We start from the raw sequence: 27,086 nt of genomic DNA on the forward strand, positions 1-27,086 counted from the left end.
GTTGTGATTAATATAATTCAATAATTAATTTTAAATTATTGTTATTTATGTACTTGTGTTATTTTAATTTTAAATTTAATAAATTATATAATTTAAAATTTTAATGAACATTATTATCCAGATTTTTTTTGATATTAATTCATTTATCGAAACGGCGGGACGTCCCGATCTTGTCCCAGTCCCGTCCCGACTCTTAACGGGACGGGACACGGGACCAAAATTCAGTCCCGATCTTTTTTTCGGGACGGGACACAGGACAGGGGTGTCCAGATCCCGTCCTATCCTGTGAACACCTCTACTCAGCACACTTCCAGGCATCTTCATTAATCAGATCCAATTCTTTCCAAAGAGCAATCATTTCAAGATAGTAATCATTAAGGTTACGAGAACCCTGACTCATATGCCACAATTTAGTTTTGATTTCAAACATTTGAGAAACATTTTCCCCATCAGAATATGCCTCTCGTATAGCCTCCCATATCTCTCTTGCAGTGAGTAGATACATAAAGCTCCTTTTTATGGCTAGAGTCATCACATTAATGAGCCAGGAAGCCACCATAGAGTTTTCATGTTTTCAGAGGTGAAGTGCTTTTGGATTTGAGCCATCTAGAATTACAGACTCGCCATTGAGGAAGCCCAGCCATCCACGACCTTTGATAGAGAGCTTCATCGTCTGTGCCCACTCTCGGTAATTGTCTTCGGTCAGTTTTTTAGAGATGATGAGGACGTTTGAGCCGTCTAAGCTTGGCATCGATGCACACAACCCCCCTTCTGGCTTGAAATTAGACTGTTGAACCCCCCAGAGTCACTCGCAGAATGGTTCATTCCCTCTTTTTGATTAAGAATCATGCCATCAGAGCCTTTCGGGTCAGTCACAAATCATGTCTCGGGTCAGTCAGCTCCATCTCTATTTCCGAATCAGATGAGCTTTCGATCTCTCCCTCAAGCTTTGATACCATGTGAGAGAGAGTCGATTGAAAATACTTCCTTGTGTATTATTGAACAGGAACACGAGATTAAATATATACAAAGTGCCCGGCTAATCTAATCCCTGATTTCTAGCCTACGAGAAGGGAAGGAATAATCAAATTTAATTCTAACAGTCAGAGGCGAAGGAGAAGGGATAACAATAAAAAACAAATCAAGCCTATTTACTATTTACACAATTAATGAGATTTTCACATAACAACTACTGATAAGTATGGTACAAATATCGTAAGGGGGGATGTATACTTGATCTGACCATTAGTAGCATAAGAAACTAGAATGTAATAGTATACATTATTTTGATCAAAAAAATAGTATGCACTCAGTGAATATATAAATATGAAAAATATATGCCAATTTCAACAATCTACAAGGATTTTTTTTAAAATAAAATTAATGCTCTTGAAAATAACGGCCAAAGTAAAGGTTAACCCTTGCCTATATTTCTAATTAAAGCGAATAATTTATCTATGATTAGGGAATCATTCTATATAGATGTTTCAATTCCCAATTCATTAATCTTTTCTTTTAATTTTTCACCAGCCTAGAATCATTTGAAGAATGCAGTCACTACCATACTTGTCCATATGTTTTGTTTATGGCTTCGTACACATTTTTTTATTTTACCTTTTATTATTGTTTCCCATTTAAATTGCCCTGCGGATCAAGATAGTTCTAATCATTTCACCTTAGAAACTAGATAGTAGATACGTTTTTCCACGTATAAAGTCTAAGAATCAATCAAGTTATTATAAATTTCACTTGTGTTATATTACACACACACATTGATACATTGATTAAAGAAAGAAATCTAGCTATCTGAATAACGAACCTTACAAATTACAATGCATACACACATGTGCCCTTCTCTATCTAAAGTTAGATGAACCAAGTGACAAAGCGAACATTCATACAATGAACGTTTCTTAGCATTTCTTAGTAACAGCTTGGCACTTTCCTTCTGATTTATCCTTACTCATCCAAGGGGGACAGTGAAGAGAACCAGTGAGAGGTGGGACCCATATTGACAGATGCCTCCCCTCCCTCTTTCTTTTTCTCATATTACTGACTGAATGAGATTCAGGAATGGATTTGGATAAACGGGGCATGCCTGTGTTGTTGTTTCTTCTGACTTCGCTGGGTTTGAAATCCATGTGGGGCCACTTCAGTCTACGCAGGACTAGCTCAGCATAACTGTCTGGATTCATGGAGGATCCTTTCAAAAACTCAGGTACTATTTCTTGTTCCTGGCTATGATTTATGAATCGAATATCTTCCATTCTGCATTTTTGCTTGTACACATATGCTCCGCTCCATTTTGCCCTTGCAATTCCATATATTTGTTGATCCCATGGCCCTAAATAAGAGCAATTCATGTAACTCAAGACACAGGATATCTCCACGTGGTTCCATCCACGCCCTGAAACTACACTTTTGAGTTTATCCTCAAGAACGAGCAGTCGCAAATCAAACAAAAAGAGATGTGGTGTTGTAAGTGGTGCAAAAATTGTTTGTCCTTCTGGAAATCCAACATCTGTGCCATTAACTCGGACGTCAATAAGCATTTTTGGTGGTGAGTGCCATAGGTCTTCTATTAATGCAGCAAAACATACAGCCATGTATGGGAATTCATTTTGGAACCAAAAAGACAATGAATTTCCAGTGACAAAGTGCTCAAGCCATTCTGGTACCTTGTCGTCTTCTACTATGAACTTCAAGCCATCCACCTCATGTAAAGCCGCCGCAAATGGGATTAAGAACAAGAGAGTCTTCTATTATTTCTACAAGCATAATAGCAATTCTTAACATAAACTAGTTCCCTCAATGGATAGTAGAAACACTGGATTAACGAAAAACAATCATTCTTGTGATTAAATTTTTGTTTTGTGCAAGTGTCAATTCTTTTTTTTTTTTTAAATCAAACAAGAACATTTCATTACGTGCATGTTGGAACCAACTTTTAAAGTAGTTCATAAGTCATCATATAGATCCAATTAAGAGTGAAAGAGAGAGACTAACCTGACACAGCAAGATGCAACGAGACTCTGAGCTCAAGTGTGAGTACCAATCAAGGTTTATTGCTGACAATTCTTTTAGGTTTGGTGGAATGCCTCTAATGTTTTTGATACCTGTACAAAATGAAAGTCTTAATTTTTCCAAGTTAACAAGGTTTTTTAATGACAAAGGCAATTCTTCTATGCCGCTAAAGTCCAAACGGACATCTTTGATATTTTCCATTGTTCCTAATACTTCTGGACATCTCCCAAGGCTGGAGCATCCTGACAGGTCAAGAAACTCTAGGGATGTTAACTTGATACTTGGAAAGGTCTTGAGCTTCCAACAGTTTTTAACACTCAACCTTTTAAGTTTACCAAGAAATCCAACGGAAACATGAACTTCAGTTAACTTGGTGCAGCCTTCCAAACACAATTCCCTCAAATCTGGGACTGCAGATAAGTCAGAAACTCGTCTTAAAATTTTGCAACCTCTGAAATTCATCATGCTCAGAGACTGAAACTTCTGCAAAAAAAGAGAATAAAAACAACTAGTCTTAATAAATTGTAAGAACGTCACAAAACATTAAAAAACACCAACATTAATACAGACAAAATTGCATGGAACAAATTTTGAGGTGTTCTTGCTTCACCATAAAGCGAAATAATGATGAAAAGTGGCAATACTCTGCTTGCCTTGATTAGTGCAAACCGCTTGAGGAAACTATCAGGCATCTTTAGGATAATTAGTTCCTTGGGGTTAAAATCAGATGGTAAAGATGGACAAGGATATCCCTTCCAATCCAACACCCTTAAACTGTTCAGGAGATACTTGGGACCAATAGAAAAGTGTGCATTTCTAATAATAAGTATCTTAAGATTTGGCATCATTTTGAAGGCCTTTCCGCTCCAATCAATCACTTCATCTCCAGGCATGTCTAGATTTATGGCTTCAATCTTCCTAGAACCCTTCCATACAAAATAACATAGTGAACCGCAAAATCTGTTAGATGTATTACGAATTGGTATAAATTTCAATAAAAAAAATTAGATTATGACCTACAAGTGAAAAAATAAAACTACGTTAGTCAAGGAATGGGCAGAGGGGGAAAAAGCTACGTGTGCTTTCAAGATTTCCTAGGGAGAGGATTTTAAGTTAGGGAAAACCAGAGTTTACCATTTAAAAAAAATAATAAGAAGAAGAAAGCATAAATATACAAATGACTCTTAACTTGTTTTCTTCTAAAACGTGAATAATGTCTTTATGAAACCATAACCTAGTGCGACTGCCAGGCTCATATGGTGATTTCTCTCGTACAATTTCTTTACCCATGGCTTGAATCAAATCATGCATAGTCACCTTATCATGATTAATCTTTACGAGACATTTATCAATCAACACTTTGATACCATAATCTGGGCATATACCATGTGCATACAGAGCATGTCTTGCATACTCAAAACTGTCACCTTTGAAGCAACAAGCAATGTCAAGAAAAATTTCCTGCTCGTGTTCCTCCAAAGCATCATAGCTTACCTTCAGAATTTGTTGGATCTCTTTAATTGGAATTCTCTGATAACTTTCTAATGCAGAATTCCAATCATTTATTTCCCTATTGAACAAGTTGGAACCTATAACTTCCAATGCCAATGGAAGACCACAAGCATAGAATACTACATTGCTTAAAATTTCCATGTAACTTGCAACAACTCTACTATGTTTGAAGGCGTGCCATTTAAGCAATTCAAGACCTTCTTCTTTATTTAAACAGTCTACGTCATAAATTCTTTCAACACCATGCCTTACTAGCAAATGCTTATCCCTTGTTGTTACAATGATTCTACTACCAGAACCAAACCAATCAAGTCCCCCAGCAGTTGCTCGTAATTGCTTTAGCTTATCAACATCGTCAAGAACTAGAAGAACTTTCTTTTTGTGGAGCCTATGCTTTATTATTGGAATTCCTTTATTAACATCTCTTAACTTAATGTCTTCCTCAAGCACTTCAGAAAGAAGCATTTCCTGGAGATATACAAGGCCATGATTGATTGAGTTTTCTCTAACATCAGCAAGAAAACAAAAGCCTTCAAATGAGTCCACAATCAAACTGCATACTTCACGAGCAATTGTTGATTTTCCTATCCCGCCAGTACCACATATTCCTACCATTCAGACTCCTTCATTGGACCCAACATCTAGAAGAGAGTTTACTTTTAGCACTCGAGGCTCAAGCCCAACTGGATAATCAGCGATATGTAATGGTCTACGGTGAATCTTCCTTGTGACCTCTTCAACAATCGCTTTGATAAAAGTATATTCATATTGAGTCCTGCACCAATAACAAATTTTTGAGAAAATACAAACTAAGTGTGTCAAATCAATCTTGTGATTTTTTTCACTAACTTAGATTCATACCAAATGCATCTAACAAAAACTCAGACACAAAACATATCATCATCAATATAAGATTCGAACACTTCAGATTATGCAGTGTTCATGATTCCAAGCCTCACTTAGTTATTAATAATATATGTATGATCCTACATACGCATCTAAAAGACTAACTATCAAATAAACGCAAGTATGTTAGCTGAAATAAATTCACGCTTTGTTTTTATTTCTCTTTCAAGACACATAGCCAATAGGAAATAATATCACACTTCAATTTTTGAAAGTCATAATGTTGTAGCCTATCTTAGATGTTAATTTTGTAGTAACTATGAATATCAAACAAACCAACGAAAGATGTAAAGCAAAAGAGAAGCAATGTACTTAAATACCCTGGTTTGAAATGGAGACCCGAGAGACTAGCAGTATGCTGGAGAGCCCGCCTCCACTCTAGCACCTTCTCCTTGTCATTTTTAAACCTCCTCTCATGCTGAGCAAACACTTCTCCATAATTGTTTCTCTGATTTCGTACTTCAGATGGATTCACGTCATAAAAAATGGGCAAAACCAATCTACCTTTTTTATTTATATGCTTAAGGATCTGAACAAGTTCATCTAAACAAAATGTAGAGGAAGCATAGTTTCTGGAGAAAATAGTAATAGGCATTCTAGACTCTCGGATTGCTTTGAGAAGTGATGGGGCAATCTTTTCTCCTTTTCTAAGCCTTTCATTGTCTAAAAAAGTATGGAAACCTTTTTGCTGTAAAGCCTCGTAGAGGTTTCTAGCAAAATCAAAGCGTGTGTCTTCACCTCTAAAGTTGATAAAGACATCATAAGTCCATCCATAAGAGAAGGAAGAGGAAAATAGCGATTGCTCAGCCATGGTAGCCAGTAGAAACGGTGCCGAGCCTGACAGGGAATGAACAAAAATACCAGTGCTTTAAAGTTCTAATATCTATCCTTTCATATGATATGAAAATTATAACAAATCATAAGTCATAAATTTTTCATACTCATCCGTTACGCTAGCATATTGTGTTAAAAGAAAAAGAAAATATCAGGAAGCGGACAAAAAATGAGTAGCAATAGAAAATCAAGTCAACGAAACCCTAGTTTCATCAGTAAAGAAAACATGAGAAGTTATAGACTAGAAGTCTAGAACGAGAAGATCAAGTCAACAGAATGGTTTTTTCACGTGATCACATCAACAAAATGGGAGTGAAATAGAAATGCATTCACACGTAAACGAAGTGTAACAAAACAAATTAGTCTAGATTATATATCCCCAACCTGAAGTCAGAAGACGCAAATAAGAAATTTTCCCCCAAATTCTCGGCTACCAAGCATGAAACCAGTAGAAGATTGAGGTGATATTGAAGTAAAATTGAAGGAACAAACCTTTTAACTTTGGGTGAACATGCAGCCAATTCAACGCAATGTTTCTCCTACAATGGAACAGAGAGGTGCAGAGACGAGGGAATACAATAGCCAACTAAACTGAAAATCACAGCGACGATACTCACTTCTATTATAATGCTGTACAAGCTTGCAATTATATAACCAGCAACAGTACTCTGTACTCAGCTGAACAAATAAAATAGACTAACAGATAAACATGAAGCGGATTAACAGCAGTCAAGAAGGAGGAGAATGAAGGCAGAAAGGAAGCACAGAGGAAATATCAGAGATGCAGAGTGAAGAGAATCCTGAGAGAGAAAAGACTCAAACTACCCCACTGACTCCGCTGCGCCACGCCACAGCGACACATATGCCATCTGCTCCTGTGGGACCGTAGATGCAGACTGGGACCCACCTATCCATGAGTGGCTTGATAATTGCCAAGTGCCAACTTTTTTTTTTTTTTTTAAGAGCTCCATTATTCGAATCTTGGAACTTCCAATATTTACTTTCTTAAATCGATCAAGCGTTAATTAAGTGATTGCAAATAAATAAAAAATATTTTTATGTTTTTTATATATTTTATATGTAAAATGAAAAAATAAAATATATAAATTTTACGTCAATGTATCTTTTTTTATCAGATTAAATTAATGTATCTACCGCTTAAACTATAAATATGATTTCATAATGAGTTTTTAGTTAGGTGTATTTATTTTCTTATTGCATAATTTGTAGTAATTATAACACAGTCGCTATTCGCCAATACTCCTCTAATTTGATCGTATTTATAGGATAGTGAGAGGGAAAAATTTAATTATATTTATAAAATACTTGTCAATTTTTAATGTTTTTGTTTATATTTTTATCCTTAATAAATACTTTGAATAAAAATATCAGTAATAAAATTTTAAAATAATTATTAGAGATAAATATAAAAATTTATCAAAATTTAAAATAAAGTTAATAAAATTTAAAATTGTTTTAAATTTTAATGAAACTAAAAATAACTTATAAATAGGATCAAATGATTAGAATAGGTAAACGGTCAGCAAAAATTTCAAATAGGCAACAATGGATTTTTTTTAGCAAAACAAGTATTTTTAGACCAAAAAAATATTTTATAAAAATAGGTAATAGTGGACAATATCTTAACTTCATTTAACTAGACAGATTTGGCCTCTTGCAACGCGGCGGAAAATTCCTGTTTCAAAAATGAATAATTTTGTATCTAACCGTACAAAGACAAACACGGATCTATGAATAGAACATGTGCGAGTCTACAGACCTATAGATACTCATACAAATTAATCATCTGCCAAGAACCAAATTTAAACCGGTAACACGAGAATTTCCTCAATGTCGGCTTTTCGCCACTAGGGGCTACAGGAATCCATCTTTTCATGTTCTAAAAACAAATAAAGTCTCTCTTTTAAAAGATTTTAGTGTCCTTATATTATTAAAAAAATAACTACTTATATAGATTTTTATAATTACGACCAAAGGCTAACCATGTTGGATAATGACTCCTATCATACAAAAAAACTGCATTGTTGCTTTATTTTTTTTATAAAAAAATAAATGAGTCCCCCGAGAACTTATAAGGTCATGATATGTTCCCAAGCTCAAAAGACTTGTAAAGATATTTATAAATCCATCCACTAACAAAATTTTCACACCAACAAGATTTAGTTTCAAAACTTTGTAAATTATGGGCTAACTTCTTGCTAATTATACCAACTTTTGTTGGTAAATTGTTGCTTGCTTTATTCAAGACATATCCAAGTATTGAACAACTTTTTCTTTCGGCCAGAGTAACGACCAAATTGAAATGAAGCATAGGACTAGAGTATAAATGCCTTACAATAATTAAATAACAAAAGATAGAGACGAATTGCTAGTAAATTTGAACGTAGACAATAAAATTACTTAACCCGACCAATACATGGCATGGCCATAAATACAGTCACATAGCATATGGACAAATTATGAAGTACACAGTTCAAACATTAAGAAAACAAAACTAAAGAAACAATATAATGCATGTCAAACATCTTTGTGAAATCTTCCTTTGACATACCTACTTGTCTATTTTTCATTTTCTTAGAATACTTTTGGTGCACCACAAACTAAGAAATTTCTGGCTTCCGTTTCCCACAAAATTTATCGAGACATGGAATTTCTACAAAGAATCGAGCATCATGTATAAGTTACAACATGCTAAAGCCTGCTCATTTAGAAGTTCAGTCCTGAAATCACTATGACATACCCAGGAGAGAAAATTGAACCAGCAGAGAAAAACAATTTCTTTCCCCATACTAGATGAAACAAGACAAACAGGAAGGGAGAGAGATTTACAAGAGAATGATCAACAAAAAACTGCGTCTAGAAAGTAAATTCTCTCCCTATTGAGGCGGCTGGGAGTGTGATGGAGGGCCTGCATTGGGAGGCATCCCTGGCTGATTTCCAGACTGCAACAAGCAAGACGTCAGAATTAGCATCCGACAAAAATTGGACCTTCCACTGACATTCAGAATAACAGAGGAAGAATCATGGAAGATCTAAGATTAATCCCCAAGATACAGAATTCCATTGTTCTCTTTGGGGATGCTAATAAAATGTCATGCTAAAATTATACAAATTACAAGGGAATGTAGAGGCTAAATTAGAGATGCAAATATAATTTATACAACCCAAAAAGAAAGAAATAGGAAAAGAATCCAAATTCAAAACCAAAGCTCCAACCAATTTCTTAAAATGAGGCCACCAGGCAAGCCCTTAAATGACAAACTTGTCTTACCTGGTAAGGATACCCTTGTATCAATGGCATTTGTCCGCCTTGTGGCCGATTAAATGAACCGCCTTGAGGGTAACCAGCATTTGATGGCCCCTGCATGTTGTGCAAGTTGCTTGGAAAACCTCCAACAGGTGGCCCTCCGCTTGTGGGTAAGGATCCTGAATGCATTTGATTCATGCCAACAAAAGGACCTTGTGGCACAGGAGGTCCCATCTGATTAATTGCACCTTGCATCCCCTGAAGGCAGAAATTTAAATTTCTGTTTCATATTTGCATGGTACTTAATTAGAGATAACTAAATACTAATAATTTATAACTAGCTAAATTAAATTTTATCAATATCAAATCAAACTAGATGCGCATACAACCAAATAGACTATTTATGTCTAGCACCACTGTATGAGCTTTAAAATTGTTAAAATCTTAATATGTCATTTTAAATGAACAGATGCAAGTGGCAGAACTTTTAACTTGGAAAAAAATATAAGTTAATATACTGGAAACCATTGAATAAAACTTATTACAGTGACTTCTATGCATATTTTTCTTTTTTCCTTTTACTCAATACTCATAAATTTGAATGGTACGCATGATACAAGAGTTCAATAAATATTTATAAGCTAACAGTTGCAGTCAAAATATGAGACTAGGGCTTAAAACGACTTAATGGTCATTACTGCTCTGTCCTATCATACAAAGAAGTGCTTACGTCTTTTGAATGCCACTAAAGCAATGTTCAGGGCATAATCATTAACTCGAATTAACAAGGAACGGGAGGAGAGCGGCAAAAAGGTAAATCATTCATCACTAATGCTACCCACAAAAAGACACAAGCAAGAATCTCCCACATGCTCTGGGCAAATCCATATAATTTCATTATATGATTAAAAAGCAGGACACAAAGAATAACCTCAAAAAATTCCTACCATTGGCCCTGGCATTGGCATTGGGTGTGATGAAGGCACTGATGAAGGTGCTTGAAGAGATCCTGGCATTCCAAGTTGGGGCATTTGTGGTGGAGGGCGAGGCATATGCGGATGAGGGAGCAAAGGCATATGGGGCATATGTTGTAGCTGTGGCATATTTGGAGGAGGCATGGACAAAGGACCCATCTGTTGTGGTAATGCCTGGTGTTGGTGTTGTGGAATCTGCTGAGGATTCTGCTGGTAGGGTTGCTGTTGATTGCCAGCAAGAAGAGAGGGATGAGGACCTGGTGGTAGAGGAGGAGCGCCCATTGAAGCAGGATGAGATTGCTTCAGCTCCCCCTGAGATGCATCTAGAGAAGGAATGGAAAGGGGCATCGCAACCCCAACACCTGGAATGGTTCCATCATTTCGAGTTAACCCTGGAGGGAAAGCTCCAGGAGTTGCTGGTCCCTCAGGTGTAGCAAAATTACCACCCGCACGACCAGCGAGAGAATTTTGCTCAGCATAACCTGACAGATCAATCAACATATTCAAATAATCAAGGGTGTTTCATCAGTCTTACATCTGATCTAATAATATTTCTAATCACTAGGAATTTTCATGCACAAAACTCCAGTGTTCAACAAAGTGGGGTGTGTGTGTGTGTTTCAAGATTAAAGTTCATATTGATGTACTGGTTAGAGTTTCGAATTGTGGAGAAAAGCATACATACAGAAACAATCTAAGTCACAGGTTCAGGTAGCAATGTTGATGTATTGAAATGAAGATTAAAATCATTTTTTCATACACAGGAAGATGATCCAGGGGGAAAAAAGATAAAATAATTGATTACAAAAAATTTTAACATAAATTTATTGAGAATGCAACAGTTTAAGGTAATTAAATGCTTAAAAATACAATAGTGGATTCTTTTCCTTATTTGGAAGTAGACCACCATGGAAAATTTGAACATGAACAAATGATATACAGATGGCAAGATTGGATTGACACGCATGCACGCACACAAATGTGCCTGTGCAAATAAACATGCCAGGCTGTTTAGTTTTATATCTATAAATAGTTGACATGTCAACATGTCTGCATCATATCATGTGTCAGTGCTTCAAAATGCAGCTTAATTTGCTTTTGTAGGAAATTGGACTATTACCTTGCATACCCATGCTAAATTTATCCCGAGCAGTGTCTCCTGGCCGATTTCTGCACCAAAACTTTGTTGTATGATCATTGCTACCACTGCACAAGAAACATGAAAGCCCAGTATTTAGGAGTTGGCCATCACTTTCTTCAGATATTCACAATTGATTGAATAGCTCAGAACATAATTACCAAAATATACAAAGATTTAAAAAAAATATATATTGATAGGCACTAAGACATCTCAATAGCCATGTTGTGATCCCATTTTGCATAAAGGTACATGTACGATATATTATAGATAGACAGTTCTATGAAGGGATAGTTCTATGGCATCAGGAAAATACCAAGCACAAGCAGTTTCCAGAGGAAAAAGAGAGAAAGCAATGGAGAACAATTCAGAGCTATTCCAAGAAGGAATTAAAATTCACCTGCAGAGAAGGTACCCAATAGGATGCCATGCAAGGTCCCACACACTATTATCATGAGCGTTGGGAATTTCAATTTGGGGTGTATCATGCCTGTAGAACAGATTAAATTAATGGTCACATTAAGCATAACAAGTTGAGAGGAAATCTCAAAAAGCAGAAAAGAAAAGAACACAAACTATGCCATGAGGGGGGGAAAACATATACATATATATATAAATCATCAATATCAATAGAATGCTATAATATTTATAAGTTATGAACAGTGTGGTTGACCTCAGACTCTACGTAAAGTACAAACTCACAATCTAGTTAAAACAAAATCTGAGGAGAAAAACAAGAGATATCAATTTTTTTAGCCATTTGCTATTTTAAAGGGTGTCAACTATTTTCTCTTTAAATACATCTGCCTAAACAAACACTCTTCTCCAATATGAAATGCTTGGCCTTAAAATCTGAGCACAAGATCATACTGCTTTTCCTCTGTGATTGTGCAAGCATACTTGTAATTTACGAGAGAAATAGACAGAGACAGGAAATAAATTATCTTTAGCAACCACAACTAGTTGATACTGTTCAGCACTCAATCACCCAGGATATCAGCTCCAATCCAGCAGAGATCTTTGAATGGTGAAAGAAGGCATAATTCATTCCTTCACACCTCATAAAAGTTTCCTTCGTTTTTGAATAAATCAAGTTTTTGCATATTATAATACTTAAGAACATATTCTCATTGCTTTTTCGGTGTAAGAACGACTCCAAAATTAAGAGAATGGTATAAACAGAGAATAAACAATTTTACAAGTTCAACTGAATAAGAGCCAAGATGAAATCTAAAAGCTCCGAAACAATGTAAATGAAAAAGATACAAGCGCATGAGAAAAATGAATTTACCCAACAAGCCAATGAAAGATGGAACCATCGAAACTCCCGCTGACAAAGTACTCTTCATGAAATGGATGCCAAGCCAAAGCTTACAAAGTTGCAAAAGATAATGCATAAGAATCATCTTCCATTCTATCAAAATTGAAGATGAGCAAAATGGCAATTTCTCCTACAGTCCTATCGATGTTACACTACTAAGCAGCAGAAAATGCATCCAAATTTCCATATAAATATCCTTCGCATCATCCTAATTCAATATTAAGTCCTATCAATTCCTTCCAACAGAAAAAATATCACTTACTAGTAACATCTTTCCGATGACCACGGAAAGATTCAAGTTCCTTCATAGCCCTTATGTCATAAAGCTGCAGAACAGGTGGTTATGTACATAAGTATTTCTGGGAGGAAGAAATGTTGTAATGAGAAAAATAATACAATTAAAAAAATCAGAATGAAACAAGGGGCCAAAAGGAAAAAAACCAGAAAGCCAGAAAGCAAGAGGCAAGTGCCTATTAGGTGTCTATCTACTTTCACAGTGAAGATACTGTTAAAAATCCCAAGCATCGACGTTTATTGAGTTTTATGTGTTGTCTGATCATGTTATTTATTGTGGATTATCAACATCTTTTTCACTACTTTTGATATTAATAGGATAGGATGCCCTGCCTTTATGGCGGCTTTTTCATAGCAGATTTTCAGAGACTAAGTGGCAGGATTGTTTCCGTCTGCTTATCTATACACTCTCACCGCCCACCATGAATAAAATAAGAATTTCAGTGTAATTATTTTCTGGATCTTGGGTGCAGTTACAAACCTTGATTATTTGATCCTTTGAGGCAGTTAACACCCAGTTACCATTTTGATTCCATTTGACACATAGGACAGTGTTTTTGTGGCCATGACTGCATAAGACAAGCATGGAACTATTAAATAATTGAACTGGCACATAAAACCAAAATATCAACACCTATACTTACAATGAGCAAAGCTCTTTCCCTCTCTTAGCATCCCAAAGCTTCACAAGGTTGTCTTTGCCGCCTAAATTGCAAAAGCCAAATGGGATACATATCACGATGTTAAATAAAATATTCTCAAGAAAATAAAGGAATAATTAAATCACCTGAAACTAGTAGAGATTTTGTAGGATGCCAGTCAACACTCTTCACGTCCCAACCATGGCCTGCCTGAGTTCAAATGTCACAATAAAACTCAATAGGTTAGTTCATAAACAACAAAGAAACGAGTAGCATAACATAAGCACTTCTCTCTATAACACTTGCGATATTTAAGAGCATTTAAATATACTAGTCACTTTATAACCCAACAGGACAAGAATATGAAAACTCAAAAATATAAGAAATTCAAAGCCGCCTATTTTATTTGCCTCCAAGATCTAATTTCCATAATAAAACTGATGGACCATCACAAAAATTAGTGTCTGAATGGTGGATAGCTTAAGGCTTATAGACTTCATGGCATTATAAACTTTCTCCTAATTTATTTTGATATTCTCACCACATTCTGTATACCCATGTGCCTCTGCATAAAAGTTTTGAAGAGGACTTCAATATCGTGGTGGTGTTGTACTATTGTAGTTCAGTCTAACTACAGCTCCTAAAGCCGAAAAGGGGGGGGGGAGTGAAGGAAACTTAGGACCAGTTTATAACTTATCAGCTTGTTTAATTCTCATCTGAGGCTTGTGGCGATAATTGAGTGCTTCTGTCAACTGTTGGGTTGAATTATCTGATAGAGATATGCATATTTCATATAATACATTCGAGTTATTTTTAACCTTGTTGAATCTTACGATTTAATATTTGGAAATATGCCTTCTGTGTAATATGCATGATGATGTGACAACTAAGCTGCCAGTACAAAATGATGTGATACAGTAACATTAAAGTTTGTACAACAAAAAATCTGTTGACCCTTTTCCAAGTGCCTAAGCAATATAACTCAATCAACCAGCCCCAAATGAAGCAGAGACAAGCTGAGATAGATTTTACTGAAAATTAAAGCGGACACAGCATCACAGAATTAAGAGGATATTATCAGTTCTAAGGCTCCAACCAATATATGAATAGAATATTATCAGAGCTTTACTTTCAAGATTACAACCACATCAGGGGGGGAAAGGCTTATTCTCATTCCTAGTGCATCCAAAGCACATTACCGGATAATGAGCGCTCTTCTTGACAACGTGCAAAATCCCAAACTTTAACAGTGGTATCATCAGAGCATGAACAGAACTTCAAATCTGTCCTACAGAAACTGTTCAAAAGGGTTACTGTAGCTTGCCTCGTGAAGATTCTAAATGGTCAACTATAAAAGGATAAATAAATGTACCTACCTTAAGGCCCGGACAGATTCTTTATGAGCAGATTTGTTGGCTTTGACATTGTTCATGTTGTTCTGCCAATACCTAGGCATATGATTTAATTTAGAAAAGTATTGTAGAATAACTATACAAAGCTCAGCAGAAACCACATGAAATAATAAAGAATTTACTACTTACTTTATTGCACCCCCATCATCACCGGAGACCATCCAGTTGTCATTGTGACTCCAGACCATGGATCTGATTGCTTGATCATGAGCCTGTTTAAGTTCCAAAAAAAACCCATTCTGACTTATTTATTATTGAACTAATAGTGGATACAGAAATGGAATCAAGACAACAATGAAAACTGAATACCTGAAGAATCATTTCAAAATTAAAAGATTGTCCATTCCAAAGAGTGAATTCCCCACTCTGTGAGCCAGTGATAAGACGCCGCCCAGTTGGAGTCCACTTTATTTGTTAAAAACACAAGTGGTAGCATCATAACAGTTGGTCAGATGAAATCTACTAACAATATAAAAATAAATGTTCAACTATCTTCCTTAAACTAAAAAAGAAAAAAAAAATCAAAATGCATAGAAGTCTTGTGTTCCAGAATGAAAAACAAAAAGAAAATCAAATAAAAAATAACATAGAGGAAAGTATTGATTTTCAATTAATTCAACATACACAGCTTTGTTAACTGAGCAGTAAGTTTTTTTTTTCTTTTTTTTTTTTAAGTATGCGGAACAGAGTCAGCAGAAAATCTTAACATTAGCATCCCTATTGAAGAACAATGGAGATCTTATTATTTCAGAAATTTACTTCCAAAAAAAAAATCCCCAATAAAATGCAACAAAATTAAAGGTATAAAAAGACACATGTCAAGAGCAATGCATCATTTTTACTCACCAGGACTTGATTAATTGAGCATCGATTTTTATTTAGAGATGTATGAACAAATTTAGCAGCAAAGCTGGTAGATGGATTATCTGAATACGCAACTGTTGGCAACATCTGCAGGAAGAAAAGAAGGGGAAGGCTTCAGGTGAAAATTTTTAAGAAACAAGTAAAGAATGCTTTAAATGATCATTACTACCATCATTCCTCTATTTTAGAGTTAGAAACAATACTCTTAAAATTAATCATGTTATTAGTATAATGGGATGATCACATAAAACTTCAAACAAGTAAAGAAAATAGGAGGAGGAAAAAGAAGCTCACTGACATCAATTGCTGCTGCAGGGGTAGCTTGTAATACTGTCCTATCCCTAGAATCCCGCTGCCACATACGAATCTATAAACAGTTCCAAGTGATGATTATCCAAGAGAAACAACATAGCAATGAGATGAACAATATTCAAAAATCTTTGCGGTATAGCTGTGATAGACAACTTAAACAGATAAATCCACCAATAGTACATAAGTAATCATTACCTGCATATAACGCACAACAGTGCTTGTATAATCAACTGCCCTTCTTTGGGTAAGCTTTCTCATTCTTTTCGCACCATAGCTATCACCATGAGCTATAACAATATTTTTCATCAAATCAAATAAAATATGTAAAAATTAATAACAATTATTATGAAAATACAAACATAAGTTTTTCAACTAATTCAACTTACCTTGTACTCAATAAAAGAGAAGTAATATGACTTTAACGCCTCATGCAAAACGCAGTAAAAGAATACAGTTTTGTGAAAGAGGGGAAGGAGGAAAATTAATTGAAATACAGAGATGATATACTTGATAGAAGCAAGGCAACATAAAAAAAAAAAAAAAATCAACACAATATAGCTGCAAAAAATTAACCTGTCATGTCTATTGAATGACATGAGAAACAAACCAAACATAAATATGCACAGTGCCAAATTCAGACAGATCATGGATTCTATCCCCAGAAACGAGGCAGGTTCACCAAATAATGGCAGTCATTCCACAATCAGACAATCTTCTCTACTTGTGAGCTATCAAAACCTCACAAGTCTAAGAGTTATTAAAAAAAACTCCTTCAAAGTTATAAGGTAAGGCCTCACAATACAAATAATACTTTGCTCGTGCCAAAAAGCATGAATTTCCCAATCAGACACCATAATACTTCGTTCTCACAACTCACAAGCAATATACTCAAAAAACATCCTTATATTTGGGTTCCCATAGCCAAAGGACGTCAACTACTATCCCAAAGCTGCCTATGCTTTTATTTGCCAGCATGAAGTAACTCTTTCACAAGCTCCCGAATAATTATATCAAAGGTTCATGAAAGAAGTAGCACAAGTAGCCTCCTCCGCAACTAAAGTCATCCAATTACCGGAAGGTCCATGACTGTAAGTTTCAAGCACTCATCCAGTATGAAATTCCGATAAAATCTCCGCTCAAGACTCACTCACAATAAATTCTATGAAATTATACAAACTCAAAATGCAGGCTTTTAATTGGAATCTACACGCATCTTATTTTTTTCATACTTACTAGTACAAGTATACTTCCACAAGATATCTTACAGTCCAAGCCCACTTGCTAAATTGTCATAAATTTCCAACAAAATCTCAAAGCACAATACAACCCGCTAGATTAAAATTGCATGGATAGCTTAATGACCAATATCCTTTAAGCTAAGTAGCTAACCATCGTAATGTGGTGGAGGACCTCCAGCAGCAGGATGGTGAAACTCCGGATTTATATTCGTCGAGGAAGCAGATGGGTGACGGATCATTGGCGGCGGCGGTTGTGATTGTTGTTGTGGTGGTGGTCCCCTGAGAAAATCTGCTTCTGGTTGTTGCTGGTGAAAATGTTGCGGTGGTGGCGGCGGTTGGTGCTGGTGCTGGTGCTGGTGCTGATGCTGGTGAGGATCATTGTACACCATCGTAACTGAGTAGTACTAACAAATTTGAGTTTTGATATGCCAAGGAATCAGGATCGAATTGTAGGGCGCGATGCCAACGACAGAGCAAAACCCTAAACCCCTAATTTCCACGTCAGGGAAGAAGGAAGAGCGGGAATGTGAGGTAGGGTCCATGAATTTTTGAGGATAAGTGTTGGTAAAATCGTCATTTCCAGTATCAAGAGATTCAGATTCAGAATGAATGTCAAAACCAATTGCCTTTTTTTTTTTTTTTGGTGGTTTTGATTTAAGATTTTTCAGGTTTAAATTATATGATTTTTTTTTCAGTGGATATGATCGATGTTTTACCGTGCAATGTATGGGACTCAAAGCACATGTTAGTTCTTGTCCAAAAAAACGAAAAAAAAAAAAAAACAACACACACACACACTCACACACGATACTACCCATTTAAATTTAAGTTGAATATAATAAATTATAAAAATAATTAATTAAATAATAAATTTTAATTATAATTAATTATGTTATAATGTAACCTATTTGAATATAATTTTTTAAAATTAATTTTAACATAATTAAAGATATTTAGATAATATATTCAGAATCAATTTTAGTTAAAAAAGGTATCATAAAAGACATTACTTTTTAAAATTAAATTATTAATAAATTTATATTTAATATTATTAAAGTTGTTACATTATTTAAGAAGTAAAATATATTATTTAAAGTACATATTTAATTAATTGAAAAATTTAAATTATATTAATATTAACATTTGAATTTATATAAATAAGTAACTTAATATATCTTAATTAAAACAAATTTAATAAAAGAGAAAGTTTTAATTTTTAAATACTAAAAATTAATTTTATAATAATCAATGAAGATGATAATATATAAATTGATCTCTAATGACATCATAGATATAAGTTATATCTAACAAAAATGTTAAGCACCGCTTTAAAATTTTAACAACATAAAAAATGTAGTAATACAACAAATGATGCAAAAAACTCTCTCTCTTTGGACCTTTACATCAATCTTTGTAATGTCCATAAATTTTAAATTAAATTAAATTAATTTTTTTCTACCAATTAATATTTTATTTGAATTAATTTTATAATAAGTGTTAATTAGAGGATGGTGATTGTCAGAAACTTATGTTAGCAATTTTTTTAAAGATTCAAAATTTAAATTTTACTAAGAAAAAAAAAGAGAAGAGAATAGAGTTTGATTTTATTTTTATTAAATTTTGTACTTTTTTATAATTTTTTTAGCCTTTCTTTATAATTTTTTCTAATACTTTTTGATCAACTTTTCCCACAAGCTCTAATGGCTAGCTTTCCAAAAGAATCCATTTTAACGAAAAAAATTGATTATTTTATTATGTGATGTTTGGATAATTTCCTTCTAATAACCGATTGACCCAAAAAAAAAAAACAATTTTGAAGCATAACCAAACAGGCACTTAGTTGAAGAATGAAATAGAGTTGATGTGATGGTAATAGCTTGTCTTTGAAAATCAAATCAAGTCAATTAAAAAAAAAATTCTTCAATTCAATCTGAATTTTTTGGGTGAGTTTCCACTCGAGTAGTTTTATGTATCTATTTAAAAACTGAAGTTACATATATCATTTGGAATTTGGAAAAAAGAAAGAAAAAAATGGGGATTAAGGCCCTATTGGCAAAAGTATATGGGAAGATGGCTTAATGAATTAAAATTAAAATATATCAACGGCGGCAATGCTGCCTCCCTGTTTGGAATATATTTGAATTTTGAAGTTCCAACTTTATTTTTACATGTTTGTGCGTGTTTCTCTCTTTTTTTATAAAAAAAATATTGGATTACAGTCAAATTTAAAAATAAAAAGAGTTAAAAAGTATTTTTATTCTTTATTCATTAGCTAATAAACTTCAAGTATCATAAATTTATATGTGGTATAATTTTCTCTTCAATATTTAAAAATGATATATTATGTTATTAAAAAAATTATCTTTGACAATTAGTTAACAACAAAAAATTATAAAAAAAAAAGATCTAAAAAATTGCACATATATACCGTATAAGAAAACTAATAGTAACTAAGATAGTAATTGAGCATCCTAAATCTTTTTTTTTAATAAAATATAATCTTTTGTTATTGTTTGTTTTACAGTAAAAAAAAAACAGTAACATTTTTTAAAAAAGAAAGTCTGTAACACTAACGTGTCCCTGTGCATTGCACAGGGCCATACTCTAGTTGCATATAAATATTAATATACAAATGTTGTCGCATAGCTAAACTAACAATTTGCTTTCTATATTAACAAGTAACAATTTTTTTTATTATTAACAACTTTAATTTAGATTTTAACAATTATATTTTCTATTATTTTGCTGAGGTTTAGTAATGTATTTTTGTTTAAAAAACATGTTATATAAATCCTGAAGAACTTTGAAGTAATTTTCTCATTTCATAAAACTCTTTTATGAATTGTTTATTTTAATGGGACCTGTTCATCATTCTTTCTTAAAAATATGTTACTGGCTATTTAGGTACTCCCTTCCTTTCTCTTCCCTCTCTTTAAATCAAACAGAGCCTTAATTAAAATGCAATGTACAAACTAGTTGGAGAATAAAAGTTGGCTCGAAAGACGAAGAGGTGTTTGAATCATTTGTTTGGTGCAAATACGAGCTAAGTTTTAGGAACAATCAAATACACTTTACTTTCAATGGATAAAAGTTTCAAGCAAGTTAATACCAATCATTTTTAACACCATATAATCCCACAAGAAGTCTACATGTTCATGAGTTTTTCAACATCAAAATTGTAAACTAAGCCATCAACAGAACAATACCTAATCTGTAATCTCTAGTCACCACCAAAACAAATGTAACCCATTTTGTCTATTTTTCACCAACACAAAAATATATAAAAAAGGACCCAGTTCCTAGGTTTTTTATGAATAAAAAAGTACACATTTCGTGGTCTAAGCGATGGTCATTATTTAGATGCACATTAAGAAAGATGTTACATTTGAAAATTTTAAGATTTTAGTATAATTAATATAATGTTTGGTAGGTTAAAAAAATGCTTTTTAAGAAATGAAATGAAATGAAAAATACACCTATCTCTCTCTCTCTCTCTTTTTTAAGTACACTTCTCATTTTCTCTTTAGAAAACATTTTTCTATATACCAAATATTGCATAATTTGTTATTATCTTCTATTAGTAAACCATTCAATCTCGCATGTGGAACATGGGAGTCCAAGTCGATCAGGTTAATAATGTCAACCATCAGATATACTTATGAATTAAGAAGTAATCACACAATGAATATTATTTAATTATATGATTGGGATGAGCACACTGTGGTTGCATAAATTCTTGGATAAACTATACAAGCCGGTATTCGCATCATTCGAATAATTCTCTAATGGACCACATATTTAACACGTGCACATATGTTAGGCAAAATAAGCACCCACCCACATGTAACCTGCACATGTGCATGTTCAATACAATAAACTGCTTTTGAGAATTCTTGTATGGACCAGTATATCTGAGTTATTTATATACTACCTAATAAAAACACATGCCACGTCAATTTTATTTAATCTTATATGATATCATGAAAAATCATGAAATATTATCACTTCTTGATTAAACTAATATGAACCTCGCTACATGGGATCATTCCATGGCAGCCTCATAGTATCTCAAAAAAAATTGTTGACATGCTTATGTATTATAATTGTATATTGCATGATTTGAATTTGAGATCTCATGATAAGCTGATTCAATCATTAAAAAGTTGAATCAAACTCCCTCAATAATATAATATACTTTCATTATCATTTATTAATATACCCCTTTTAAATTATATACGTAAAATTATAAATAAATTTAAATAAGGGACTTATCCATAAGTAAGTTTTGTAATTTATTTACACACACAAAAAAACATTTTTTTTAAGTTTCAAAGCCTTCGAATGTCATTCTTTACACTTGCAAGATGACGAAATTATTCTTTACTCAAGTTAACAGTAACTTCCTTCCCATATTTACCATTTACCAATATTTTAAAAATAAAAGCAAACTATAAATTAGAATGGTTAGCATCGCTGATTTAAAAACCAAATTGGACCAAACGGTTAGACAGGTTGAAATTTTGGTTTTGTCAATATGTGAGAACTATTTTGAAGGTTGAGCCGTTTTGGATCGGAAATTAAAATCAAGTTAAAAATTGGATTTGATTTTTAAGAACCAAATTGTTAAAAAAAAATTATCTAATTTTTTAAAAAAATAATTAATTTTTTTAATTATTTAATATTATGTTATATCATGTGGCTTATTAAGTCATGATAAATTTAAAATATTTAATTTTTTTCAAGTTTTTCGGTTCAATATTTAGTTTGATTATAAAAATATTAGTGAGCATATTACGGTTGTCATGGTTAATTGGTTAGATTAAAGGTTTAATAAGTAATATAATAATTAAATAAAAAATAACATTTATAAAGATATGTTTTATACCTTATATATTTGTAATTTACTAATCTTTATTAATTTTCTTGTCAGCATATACACGGGCACGCATATTTTGGAATTTAAATGCCGTTTGATTATTTTAAATTAATAGAATATAATGAATTAAAAAAATTAATATAAAATAAATTAAATTACTTTTCTTAATAAATATAATAAAATTTATTAATATGTATTATAAATTTAAGAATTATTATATTATTTAAAAATTTTATTAATTATAATTTTTAATTTTATAAATTAAATTACTCATTTTTTATGAACGTGATTTACTATCTTTTTATTATCTTATTTTTATTTTTAATTCATTATATTTTATTTCTTTTTATTAATTAAAAGATATTTTTTATTAAAAAATATAAAATATTTTTAATCAAATTTCACTCTTAATAAAGTAGTTATCTACTTTTTAATTAACATTGTTTTTTTATATTTATTTTTATAAAACACTCTATAATAAATATAAAATTATTAATTAATAAAAATATTTAAAAAAAATAATTATATTTTAAAAAATTAAAAATATTTTATATTTTTTAATATTTAATTTTTTAAAAATTATTTTATATTTTTTAATAGAGAAAGTATCTTTTATCATCCCCAAATTGTTTTAAATTAAAATAAAAAATAAGAAAAAAAAATCTAATCGGCCAAATATAAAAAATGTTTGGAGTCAAAAACCCAAACCGCGTTGAAAAGTCTCAATATATGATTCTAACACTTCTCCTTCTCTCTGATCAAATATTTCTCACCAAAATTTTCAAAACTTTCTGTTTCCCCTCTCTCTCCTCCCACGGAAATTCCAGCTCCTTTTTTCTTCTCGTCCTCTGTTGCTCAACGATCTCTCTCTCTCTCCCCCCGCAAAAATCAAAAGCCAAAGGCCAGGCGTAACTAAAACAACAATTTATCATCATAGCAATCAAATTTCAGCTCCTTCTTTGATTATCACCTGTTTCTCTGCACCGCCGTTCAATCGGTGTTTCTCGTTCCGCGTTGAGTTTTTGCTTCTGTTTCTTCGCTGGTGAATTGTTGTAGAGGTTTTCTTCGTTCCATTTTGCGGCCTTGCAGGTAAGGGAGAAAAATCTGATGTTACAATTTGCTCAGATTCTTCTGTAATAGAGCATTATTGTGATTATTTTCTTGTGTTGAAATGTTTTCTGGTTTTGCTCAAGAATTTAAGTTTTCGGTTATTTTACGGTCAAGGTTGATGGCGGACCAGATGGATTACTCGTCGGGGAAGGCGAGGTTTACGTTCTTCAATCGTTCGCAAACGATGCATGCGAGCCACACGGACTCGTTTCAGAGACCCCTCCTTCAATCCTCTTTTGATCGCACAGGGTCGATGAATAGATTCTACAGTCCAATGGAATCGGTGAAATCCGCTGGAATTTCTCTCAGGGGGAAGGTCAAGAAACTATGTAATCTCTTTGATTCTCCGAAAACTTCGCCAAAAGGTTCCGATGAACCACCCGTTCAATATCCCATTAAGCTTAAACCCACGAAATCCCTTGGTCACGATTCTCGGATTTCTTCGAGTTTCCACAGCAGTATCAGATTACCCGGTACGGAGGATAGAATCGTGTTGTATTTCACTAGTTTGCGAGGAATCCGAAGAACATTCGAAGATTGCTACGTGGTTCGAAACATATTCAGGGGATGCAGGGTGTGGGTGGATGAACGAGACGTGTCAATGGATTCAGCATACAGGAAAGAATTACAAAGTGTGCTAGGAGAAAAAAAGATCGTGTCCTTGCCACAAGTGTTCATCGGTGGGAAATACATGGGAGGTGCCGAGGTGATAAAGTATCTATTTGAAGTTGGTGAATTAGCCAAGATTCTTGAAGGATTTCCAAAGAGAAAACCTGGGTTTGTCTGTGATGGTTGTGGAGATGTGAGATTTGTGCCTTGTGTGAATTGCAGTGGAAGTAGGAAGATATTCGATGAAGACGAAGGCCTTTTGAAGAAGTGCTTGGTGTGCAATGAGAATGGATTGATTCGTTGTCCAGATTGCGGTTCTTGAATTCTCTGAATAGTATTGTTGCTTCCTCATTTGCACATCTCTAGTAGTTGATAAAGAATTACTCGAGTAGATTATCCCTACGGGTGAAGAAGGTAAGGGCTTTTGCTTAAGCGCATGATTCAAAACACTCTTTGAATTTCTGGTTGCTCATGATTATCTTCTCAACAGAGCTGATAGTCCTGAACACATTGAATTGCATTGTGTTTTTAAGAGTGTGAGGGCTCATCAAAATGCTGAATGGTTTGAAATGTGTCTACTGTATTGTATTCTAAAGTCTGGTGGAGAGTTTTTCCCTCCACGCCAATGTAAATATTCAGTATTATATGACTGGAAAAAGATTTGCAAACAATGGCTATTCATAGTGTATAATGAGAATGAGATATTGTAAATCTGTCTTTATGTTCTTGATGATCCTCTGTTTGTTTAATCTTATATCTTTGCATTTGATTAATTGATTGTGCACATGGGTGCTTAATCGATTCAGCATATCAAACAAAAGTATCATGGAAGAATGATATGGCTGATAGGTACAGAATCTAATTCTATGATATTTGGTACTTTTGGATCACATTTAATCATTGTTGGGTCTACTTGGAAGCAGCTTTTTCAGAAAATTTGTTTCCTTTAATAAAATTAAAAAACTTGACCTTTCTTAAAGAAAATTAAATTCTTTCCATTTGATCTAATTATGGTTGATATGCAGAATCTAATTCATGTTGTGCTATATTTACTATTGGCACTTGTCCTGAGAAACTCTTTACGTGAAGAGAAATGAATATATTGTATTAATTAGCTGCATAAGGATTAATAAGAATCTTATCATGGTTGAGTTTTTTAAACGACAACATTGCACGCCCATTTTGATAACTTCTTAATTATTCTTAATACCATTTGATTCCTTCTTTTCCAGTCTTTAACATCCCAACACAAATTCAATTGATACATGAATTCTCCGCTGATTTACTATATCATTTGTAAGTTGTAATGTAAATTTCAGATATTTTTGGTATGGATAATACAACGCAAAATAATAATAATAATAATAATAATTTTGTTGGTGAAGAAGATGATTTTCTAATATGTAGCTGATTCATTTCATATGGTGAGATAAGACTTGTTATATCACATAAAAGATGGAAAAAGAAAATGTATTCATGTCATTTTACTTATGAATTGCAGGTCGAAATTGTTACCATCATTACTTTTATATTGAAGAATGTAGAAGAAATTTGTACGTCTATACATCCCTTGACAACAACCACTTCTGAAATTTACAAGGATGGAGCTAGAGGGAGAAGTAGAAGAAAGTAGAAAAAATAGTGTTGTCTTCTTATCCTTGATACTCCACTCATTCTCTTTCTCCTTTTGTTCTCCTTATCCCATCTCTACCTTTAAATGATAAAATGAATGGTATTTTATAAAATGATCATCATAATAACATATAAAAATAAATAAATAAATAAATTTAAATTGTTAAAATTTGATCTACACGTTGTATAATGTTATTAAATTTTTTATTTATTTCATTGCAGTTAAAACTATCTAGGTCAAATTTTAATTGTTTAAATTTTCTTTTTAATGTAATATTATAATAATTGTTTTATAAAATAATTAAATTTAAACCATTCAGTCTTTATCTATGAGAAAAGGTTTTGCTTTTCCTTGTTTTTTAATCAAGAAAGGATGCAAATAGATGTGATCTCTGTTCAGTATTGTATACTTTATTTTGATATAAGCTAATTAATGAAGATTCACGCAATGCAATGTCTTGTTTTTTTGTTGCATTATTGTTTTTTATTAATGCATTTACATTTTACCCAAAAAAAAAAGGCAATGCAATTACACCCATTTTACATATTACATGAGAGATTCACGACATATGATGCCGGTGGATCCCAAGGCATTAAACCAATGAACAATAGTATATTTCTTTTATTGCATTGTTAAAACTAGAAGTATTGCGATCTTAAGAAAAAAGAAGAAGTTATGTGCCACGTAGAGTTTAAAATAAATTATATTATTCTGTTAGTTTCAATTTATAAGATATTTTTAGGAGTGATTTTATATCTTAAAATATACTCTTTCCATGAAAAAATATAAGGTATTTTTAACTGAATCTCACCTTTAATAAAATAATTACCTACTTTCAAACTAACCCTATATTTTTATATTTATCCCTATTAAATATCCTATAATAAATATAAAATCATTATCAATGGAGTACTTTTAAAAAAAATGTAATGATTACACTTTAAAAAACTAAAAATACCTTACATTTTTTTAACATTTAACTTCTCAAAAAATATTTTATATTTTTGAACGGAAGGAGTAAGATTATAAAATTTATTTAATTAATTTTATTGGTGTGTGTAATTTTATCAAGAAAAAATATTTTATATGGGATGGAGAAAATATTACTTATTATTTATAA

The 27,086-nt window shown here is 32.9% G+C and overlaps 2 protein-coding genes and 1 pseudogene across 4 annotated transcripts; 1 reads left to right on the top strand and 2 right to left on the bottom strand.

The window, feature by feature from the left end:
- Positions 1 to 1,711: 1,711 nt before the first annotated feature.
- On the bottom strand, positions 1,712 to 7,096 carry LOC129316667 (TMV resistance protein N-like; annotated as a pseudogene).
- A 1,681-nt stretch (positions 7,097 to 8,777) lies between these two features.
- On the bottom strand, positions 8,778 to 18,268 carry LOC129316056 (flowering time control protein FY). Of its 2 annotated transcripts, XR_008594660.1 has the most exons (19): positions 17,890 to 18,268; positions 16,696 to 16,787; positions 16,487 to 16,555; positions 16,171 to 16,275; positions 15,634 to 15,729; positions 15,454 to 15,536; positions 15,289 to 15,360; positions 15,112 to 15,209; positions 14,059 to 14,118; positions 13,916 to 13,976; positions 13,753 to 13,840; positions 13,240 to 13,303; positions 12,948 to 13,026; positions 12,057 to 12,146; positions 11,639 to 11,724; positions 10,492 to 11,000; positions 9,569 to 9,802; positions 9,038 to 9,239; positions 8,778 to 8,950 (listed from the first exon to the last, which is right to left on the bottom strand). XR_008594660.1 is itself a non-coding variant. In XM_054960303.1 (18 exons), exons 1-18 carry the CDS (start codon positions 18,125 to 18,127, stop codon positions 9,174 to 9,176), a joined length of 2,190 nt encoding a protein of 729 aa, XP_054816278.1. In that variant the 5' UTR covers positions 18,128 to 18,268; the 3' UTR covers positions 8,778 to 9,173. The 2 variants fall into 2 exon arrangements, 1 of the variants encoding a protein (XP_054816278.1); XM_054960303.1 differs by having other exon boundaries at positions 8,778 to 9,239.
- Positions 18,269 to 23,376: 5,108 nt separating this feature from the next.
- Positions 23,377 to 26,118, top strand: LOC129315939 (uncharacterized protein At5g39865-like). Of its 2 annotated transcripts, XR_008594641.1 has the most exons (3): positions 23,377 to 23,703; positions 23,839 to 24,747; positions 25,835 to 26,118. XR_008594641.1 is itself a non-coding variant. In XM_054960111.1 (2 exons), the coding sequence occupies exon 2, from the start codon at positions 23,843 to 23,845 to the stop codon at positions 24,653 to 24,655; it is 813 nt and encodes a 270-aa protein (XP_054816086.1). In that variant the 5' UTR covers positions 23,377 to 23,703; positions 23,839 to 23,842; the 3' UTR covers positions 24,656 to 25,063. The 2 variants fall into 2 exon arrangements, 1 of the variants encoding a protein (XP_054816086.1); XM_054960111.1 differs by lacking the exon at positions 25,835 to 26,118 and having other exon boundaries at positions 23,839 to 25,063.
- The last annotated feature ends 968 nt before the right edge of the window (positions 26,119 to 27,086 follow it).

This window comes from Prosopis cineraria, unplaced genomic scaffold (genome assembly GCF_029017545.1).
Source record: "Prosopis cineraria cultivar Desert tree isolate PC_DT_omini unplaced genomic scaffold, ASM2901754v1 PC7, whole genome shotgun sequence".
In the NCBI taxonomy this organism is placed as follows: Eukaryota; Viridiplantae; Streptophyta; class Magnoliopsida; order Fabales; family Fabaceae; genus Prosopis; species Prosopis cineraria.

Excerpts from the sequence above, each read along its gene's own strand:
- LOC129316056 (XM_054960303.1), bottom strand. The coding sequence starts at position 18,127 with ATGGTGTACAATGATCCTCACCAGCATCAGCACCAGCACCAGCACCAG. Across the intron at positions 15,361-15,453 it reads GATGATGGGGGTGCAATAAA|GTATTGGCAGAACAACATGA; the intron begins GTAAGTAGTAAA and ends TCATATGCCTAG. Across the intron at positions 15,210-15,288 it reads GAATCTGTCCGGGCCTTAAG|TTTCTGTAGGACAGATTTGA; the intron begins GTAGGTACATTT and ends CCTTTTGAACAG.
- LOC129315939 (XM_054960111.1), top strand. The coding sequence starts at position 23,843 with ATGGCGGACCAGATGGATTACTCGTCGGGGAAGGCGAGGTTTACGTTC.